Source organism: Ipomoea nil, unplaced genomic scaffold (genome assembly GCF_001879475.1).
Source record: "Ipomoea nil cultivar Tokyo-kokei standard unplaced genomic scaffold, Asagao_1.1 scaffold0865, whole genome shotgun sequence".
NCBI lineage: Eukaryota > Viridiplantae > Streptophyta > Magnoliopsida > Solanales > Convolvulaceae > Ipomoea > Ipomoea nil.
In genome coordinates, this window is record NW_017617293.1 from 191,184 (window position 1) to 198,966 (window position 7,783).

General features: G+C 39.1%; 1 protein-coding gene across 3 annotated transcripts; it reads right to left on the bottom strand.

The window, feature by feature from the left end:
• Positions 1-4,412: 4,412 nt before the first annotated feature.
• On the bottom strand, positions 4,413-7,514 carry LOC109178716 (protein YIF1B-like). 3 transcript variants are annotated; one of them, XM_019328253.1, is made up of 6 exons: positions 7,358-7,514; positions 6,472-6,547; positions 5,871-6,043; positions 5,403-5,501; positions 5,171-5,322; positions 4,413-4,975 (listed from the first exon to the last, which is right to left on the bottom strand). In XM_019328253.1, the coding sequence occupies exons 3-6, from the start codon at positions 6,039-6,041 to the stop codon at positions 4,588-4,590; spliced, it is 810 nt and encodes a 269-aa protein (XP_019183798.1). In that variant the 5' UTR covers positions 6,042-6,043; positions 6,472-6,547; positions 7,358-7,514; the 3' UTR covers positions 4,413-4,587. The 3 variants fall into 3 exon arrangements, with proteins under 3 accessions (XP_019183798.1, XP_019183799.1, XP_019183800.1); XM_019328254.1 differs by having other exon boundaries at positions 6,448-6,547; positions 7,358-7,510; XM_019328255.1 differs by lacking the exon at positions 6,472-6,547 and having other exon boundaries at positions 7,358-7,510.
• Positions 7,515-7,783: the final 269 nt, after the last annotated feature.

The window sequence follows — 7,783 nt, forward strand, 5'->3', positions numbered from 1 at the left end:
CCAATTATGCCATAGGGGGGCTAACGGATCCTGCCTCGTTGACTAAGTACCAGTACATTGAGGCGCAGCTTAGCCTGCTGGAGGCTTAAGAAGATGTTTTTCTTGAAGTAGCGGGCCAAGCAACATTGGCTCAGAGGGGCAGATGCAAACACAAAGTTCTTTCACAGGTATGCCTCTGCACGAAAAAAGAAAAATACTCTTGTTAGGCTTAAGAATGCTAGTGCTGATTGGTTGGAGGGTGATGCTATAAAACCTGTCGTTTTGAGTTATCTTGATTATATTTTCCGTACAAATGGTTCTGCCTTTGTGTATTCTTTCTTTGATGATATTTCTCCCAGTGTTTCCCATTCTAAAAGTTGTACTCCCCTTCGTCTGTTTGAGCTTGAGGAAGTTGAGTCTACTCTTTTTTCAATGTTTCCTGATAAGTCCCCTGGTCCACGTTGTTTGAATCCGGAGTTTTATCAGCACTTCTAGGATATGGTAGGAGGGGATGTGTCTGCTTTTGTGCTAAATTGCCTTAATTTTTGTGCTAAACTGCCTTAATACATGTGCTTTCCTTGAGGAGCTAAGTGCAACAAATATGGTTATGATCCCTAAGAAAAGCGTGCCTGAGACTGTGTCTGATCTTCGGTCTATTGCCCTTTGCAATGTTATTTATAAAATTATGTGGTCAAGATGTTAGCAAATAGAATAAAACCACTCCTTGGGGATTTGATCTCGGAGTCCCAAAGTGCTTTCGTTCCTGACAGGTTAATCACGAATAACATTCTAGTAGTTGCTGAGACCCAAAGTGGTTGTGGTGTTGTTGGGTGGGGGGCTCTCAAGTTAGATATGGCTAAAGCGTATAACCGGATGGAATGGACCTTCTGGCGTAAGATGTTATTGGCTCTTGGGTTTGCGGACAGATGGGTTGATGTAATTATGCTTTGTGTCACCACAATATCTTATAATTTCTCGGTTAACGGTGTGGATAGTGGCTGTGTTGTCCCATCCCGTGGTCTTAGGCAAGGTGGCCCTCTATCCCCATACTTATTTATTATTTGTGCTAAAGGGCTCTCTTTATTGTTACAAAAGGCCCAGATGGAGGGTTCCATACACGGGATTAGAGTGGCTATGGAGCTCCTGCTATCTCCCATTTTTTAAAGCTAATGCCCAGGAAGCTAAAGTGGTTAAACACTGGCTGAATATTTATGAAGAGTTGTCAGGACAGGCTATTAATTTTCATAAATCTAGTGTTTGTTTTAGCAAGAATACATCTGAAGTGGATAAGGAGGAGGTCGCTACGGTTTTGGGAGTGAATCAGGCACCAAATTTTGGAAAATACTTGGGTTTACCTTCTTTTGTGGGCAGGAATAAGAAAGTAGCTTTTGCATATATTGAAGATAAAATTAAGCACCGGATTGGATCTTGGAATAAGAAGCTTCTATTGCAGACAGGTAAGGAGGTCCTCTTGAAGAGTGTGGCGCACACAATGCCTACCTTTTCTATGAGTGTCTTTTTGCTCCCAGAGACTGTCTGTCTTTCTATTGAAAGGAATATGAACCACTATTGGTGGGGCTCAGGTAATGATAGAGGAATTCACTGGAAGGTTTGGGATTGTTTGCATCCCTAAGAAGTTTGGTGGATTAGGTTTTAAGGACCTGAGAGCTTTCAATCTAGCAATGTTAGGAGAGCTTTCAATATGGCAATGTTAGGCAAACAAGTTTGGCGTTTCCTAACAAAGTCCCACTCGTTGGTAGCTAAGATTTATAAGGCAAGATACTTTCCTAAGACCTCTTTTATTGATGCCTATGTAGGAAACTGTCCTAATTACTATTGGCGAAGTATTATGGCTGCACACAATCAGGTTTGCAGTGGTGCTAGGCGTAGAATCAGGAATGGTAGGACCACATTGATTTGGAGCCATCCTTGGTTGCCTGATGAGTCTGACCCAATGGTTTAAACAATTATGCCTATTGAGTTGAGTGGTTCTTTGGTTTTGGTACTTTGTTAAAAGTGGTTACAGGTGCATTGTTGGAGACTTAGTTGATCAATCTAGTGCTTTTTCTAAATGGAATCCCATATGGAAATTAAAAGTGCACCCCCCCCCCCCCCGAGGTAAACCCTTCGTGTCCAACAGGGACGGAGCCACCTGGTAGTAAGAGGGGCCCTTGCCCCCCCCCCCCCCTCCCCCCCTCTCCCAAGAGAAAATTTTTTTTATCTTAGTATAGAGGCAATAGAGCAGCACAAGGCCACAGGCTACACATTATGGCCTTTGGCAGCTTGGGCCCCCCAAAATTTTATTTATTTTTATTAGTTAGTATTATAATAGCTAATTAGCTAGTGTCATTGTGTATTTGTGTGGGCGTGTGGCCCCCATCACTCCCATCAGTCCATCACCAACCACTTTTCAAATTTGCAAACACAGTAGGCAGACGCGGCAGATATTCGAAACAACATATTCTCTTCAATATTTTACTTGCAAGTATATGGGTAATTTTCTATTTCTTTTTTATTTTTTAAATCCTTAATTTTTTTGTTTTATGAATTATTCTTTATTGGAAATTGATTCATCATCCTCACAAGTTATAACAATCGCGGTAAACTCGGGGACTCGGGGTAAATGTCTAAATAGTTAAATCATCTCTTTCGTTTCCTCAGTTGACGACTCACGATGGCAACCGCGGTGAACTCGGGCTACCGGCTACGAGTGTCGGCGTTCTCCACTACTTCTCCTTTGGTTAGTGTATGTTTATACTTTTAAAAGTTTAATAGGATTTGCTAGAATTTGAATACTAGTGCATAAATCATAATGAAATGGCTAAATGGGCATTTGATGAGTTTGAAATTAGGTGATTTGATGAGTTTTGAAAATGATTGTAGCATGTAGTTACTGTGTATGTTATAAGTGCATAATGATTTGAATACTAGTGCAAGATATATTGTGTATGTTATAAGTGCATATTAATGTATTTTATTATTATCTCTCAAATTGTGATCGGCCCCCCGCACCAACAAATCCTGGCTCCGCCTCTGGTGTCCAATGTGTGGGTTGGAGCTGGAGGATACTATGCATGCATTAATTGGGTGTGACTATTCCCAACTTGTTTGGAATGAGCCCGCCATTCCTACCCCTTCTACTGTTGGCATGTCCTTCCCTATGTGGTTCACAAATGCTTTGGAGACTTATCTGAGGGGAATATTCTTTTACTTGTGGCAGTGTTATACCATTTATGGAGATCCAGATACTCAGTAGTTTGGGAGGGTGATTTACCGTTGCCTAGGAAGGTCTGCTCGATGGTGAAGGCTACGTTGGGAGCTTGGCAGTCTGTTTACACCCACCATGCGCAGGCTGCTGCTACTTGGTTTGCTGGAGGTGCTGTAGTCCCTGCTTCTGTTACGGTGAACCTGCCAGCCGCTGCATCGACATTCCCAGGTGCTACGTCGACGTTGGCTATCATCCTACGACGAAGAAGGCGACGTTTGGTGCCGTCTTGTTCAATTCGAACGGGAGCTTTTCGTCACCCTGCAGCGGCTCTTTGCCGCCTTGTTTCTCTCCTCTCATGGCGCAGTCGATGGCTTGTAAGGAGGTGCTATCCTGGATCAAGAATAAAGGGGTGTTGGTTGTTGAGTTGCTCACTGATTGTTCCGAGTTGCGCCGCTCCCTTGTGGCGAATCATGTTGCTCTCCTATCGTATGTTGGTTTTATCATTCAAGACTGCAAATCTATTCTCTCTTCTTTTTCTTATTGTTTAGTTAGTTTTGTGCCTAGATCGGCTAATTTGTTAGCTCATTCTTTTGCTATTGCGGCCTTTGCTCAGCTAGTCCGTTGTACTGGGACTCTATTCCCCCTAACTCTCTTTTGCCTTTGCTATAATATTTCATGCATCTTTCTTTCAAAAAAAAAAAATACATTTCATTTTCTAGTTGAAATACTCTTTAAATTGAAAAACATTTTTATATTATAATCTAAATATAAAATTCATTATTTCCCACAACTACAAACAATCTAGAATCTAGATTCAACTCAAATCACACTTGATACACTCAAAATAATCAACTCGAATCACACTCAACACACTCATACAAGAATCGACTTATACAATTATAGTAAACTGCATATAAGAGTTGAATAATATAGTGAGTCCAATATTATATATTTGTATTTCGCTCGAAAATTGAAGTCAAACAAATACAAATTTATGTAAGTCTATTTTTGAGTAGGGATAATATTAACATTTTTCAATATTTCTTTATAAAATAAGGCCAGCCAAACTAGGATTATCTGCTTATGAGTTTTTACAAAAAGAATGAATGGCAAGGTTGTGCCAACTGCCAAGCACAAACTTGAGAGAAGTGTAATACAGTAGATAAAAAATAATAAAAAAAAATAATTAAAAAAAAAAAAAAAAAAAAAACCTCAAAGTTTCAAACACTACCAAGAGTATTGTACATTTTTGCTGGACAAAAGATACATTAGATGAGAAATCTGTCAAGTATTCAGAAAAGCACCAAAAGATATTACAGGAAAAAAAAAAAAAATGTCCCAGAAAATTGACATTCTGTTGAACTCGAGGTTCTATAGCTATGAAGGTACGGGGGAGTGCTTCAAAAGAACCAACTAATGCTGATCTTTCCAAGCCAGAAGAGAAGGGGGAACTGAGACAGGGCGATGAAGAGGAGGAGATAATGATGCCTGCTTGAATCGTAAGTCCTCACCTCTGCAAAGAGTACCCTCTTCATCGTTTTCACCAGGAATATCCCCATGCATAGACCAGCCCAGGGCATCAAAAAGTAGTACGAATAGTTCCATAAAATCTTCCCCAAGATAGCCACGGACAAACCCGCAAAAGTGTATCCTGCATATGCCACAATGTCCAGGAAAGGTGCTTCTCCGCTACCAAGTGAGAAAAGTGTCATCTTCAGCAATGAAACTTGTAAAAACCAGCCAACTAAACCCTTCATGAACAGCCAGTTTAGGGCTTCAGGGCTAAACCTGGCAAACGTAAGCAATAAAACCCCTATCCATCAGAATAATATATTAAACCTTACAGTCTTGGCCCTGTTTTGGGTGGCCATGTGGGGGTGGCGTTGGGGGTTTCACAAGGAACACAAATCCATTAACTAAATTCAGAAACGAATGATCTGTGAGAACTTGTGGTCAGGTATATACGAGTACAAGCTCACTCACCTTCCCTGGAGACCCAATGATAAACCAGCAAGAACAACATACGTGCCAAATGCCATAAATGGGATATACAAATCTGGAGCATTTATGTCATAGATTGGGGGCTTATAGGAAAGCCTACCACCTACTGGCTCAGTGATCCTTGTCCAATGACCCTACAATTGATGGTAGAAAAGATGTTATTTCCAAAAAAAAAAAAAAAAAGCAAGAACCAGGAACATGGAACGAATCTTACCCTATGTAGGAATGGGAAAAGTACAACTTTCAATTTGTTCCTCACATATTGGTCATTGACTTGGAAGTAGTATTGGGGATCAGAAAAGTATCTACTAATCTGTTCATTTAAACAAGTTGGAAAATATAAATGAATTTTGAACTGTTACAGATAAAAATAGTTGTATACCATTTCTATAAAACACCATGAGCAATATAAAGCTTTCACTCAAAGGAAGAAGGGGGTATGGATGGAGGAATAAGAAATTATTCCAGCCATTATGTTGGAAAAGAAAAAGGGAAAAAAACAAAGAAAACATCCTGCAGCAGCAGCAAGAACATGAAATCTGAAACTGCAAAAATTTGATCTTTGAAGGAATGATATTCATTGACACAAATTTTTTACATGTAAGATAGCTGTTACATCGCACAGCTTGGATTAAAACAAATAGCAGTCACTCGCACCCTTGCATGCATGCATGCTACTTACATTGCTTTGTACGTATTCAGAGCTTGAACCAAGAATTTTCTCTCCATAGGCACCTAATCCACCTCTTATTAAACCAGACCCTGCACCATAGAATGCATTTCCAAATGGATTTGGCTGCTGCATAGTAGGCGGTCTAGGAACTCCAGACTGTGCTCCAAGATTATCATACATATCTATGGCCAAAAAAAAAAAAAAAAACTTATTCTCTAGAAAATATTGGATAAACAAAAACACATCCTGTTCCATCCTTCAAGATGTATGATTATCAACACCTTTGAGATCAAAAGAACCATAAATTTTTTAATGCAGTGTCTACATGCATAAATAAATCCACTAAAGCTGTAACCCGATAAACACAATAATGTAATACAATCTGCTTTAGTCGGTAAAACTAGGACATGAAATACAAGTAGGAGGAATGCATGCAGTACTAATGTACTATAGTGCTATAGAAAATCACTAGCAAGCAAGAGCTGTAACATTCTCTTCACATGATTTTAACAAAAGTCCAAAGCCAACCAGCCCAGATGATAATACTCTTAGCACTTCCATAGAACTGTTTAAGAAGTTGACACACATGCTTTACAGTCAAGTAGCTAACCTCCACAGATCTAAAACGGGCACGCTTTTCGCTGAAATGAAAAAAATTTCCTTTATGTCTTGATATCTCAATAAGTCTGCAATAGTTCACCCAAGAAAAGGAGGTTATCTTCTAAACATTGCAGCTTATAGTAGTATATTTCCACCATGAATATAGAAAGTAGAAAGTAGAAACACAACTCTAAACAACCCCATAGCATAGTAACGCGTAACTCTCCCAAGCTATGCTACCAAAGATAAATTTTACATATAAGATTAAACCAAAAGCATAATTAGCTCATGCTCATTTTCCACACCATATATTGTAACCAGAATTCAGATAGCAATCAAAACTCAATATCTCAAACAACATCAGAATTCCAATTCATACTTCCACCGTTTAAGTACTTCAATTCAACTGCAATGCGTAAATATTCAACAGCAATTGTGACAGTAGCACAATAAAATTATTAAAATCCATCACCATCAGCTTATCAAACCATAAGACAAATTGTCAATACCAGGCTCATCTTCGAAGCAAAATCAATACTCAGCATATAATGAAACAACAAATTAACGAATGAATGAAAACTAGGTTCCTGAAGAAACAACAACATCAATGAATCATCCTATATATGTCAGAACTTCTTTGACTTGCCTACTAAGGAACCACTGAAGCAACACTAACAGAACAACAAAAGCGCTTAAAATCACAAAACAACAACAAATCAGATTGAAATTGAAACCAGAAAAGCAAAAAATAAAATAAAAAATAAAAAATAAAATAAAATAAAAAATCTTATAAATTCCTTGAAGAATGTTGTACAGATAGAAAGAGGCGAAAACATTGGGATTTGTATATTGAGAAAATTAAGCAAAAACGATTGGGGAAGAGATAAGAGGCGTACCAATGAAGAGCTGAAAAGAAGAAGACAAGGAAGCTAGGGATCGGAATCCGCAGAGCGAGGAGAATTTGGAAACCGTGTATGGGTCGATGGCTTCAGTCGATCTGAACCCGATTGTTCCGTGGATCACATTAACGGTGTCGGTACCGGATTTTCGACACAAATAGTCAAACCGGTTTTATACTAATCGAACCGGTTTTATACTGATCCTTATATCATGGACCGCGGTGCACGTGCACCGTGGTCAAAACGGCGTCATTTCTTTAAGTAAAGAAACGGCGCGTCGTTACTGTTAACGGAGCGCGCATTTTTTGGTGTGTTAATTATCAACTGAAACTACAGTGTATCTAAACCGACACTACCTCACGTATTATTTTATATATTATCAAATGAAACTGCAGGTATATCAAAATGATAATGTAGTTGTTG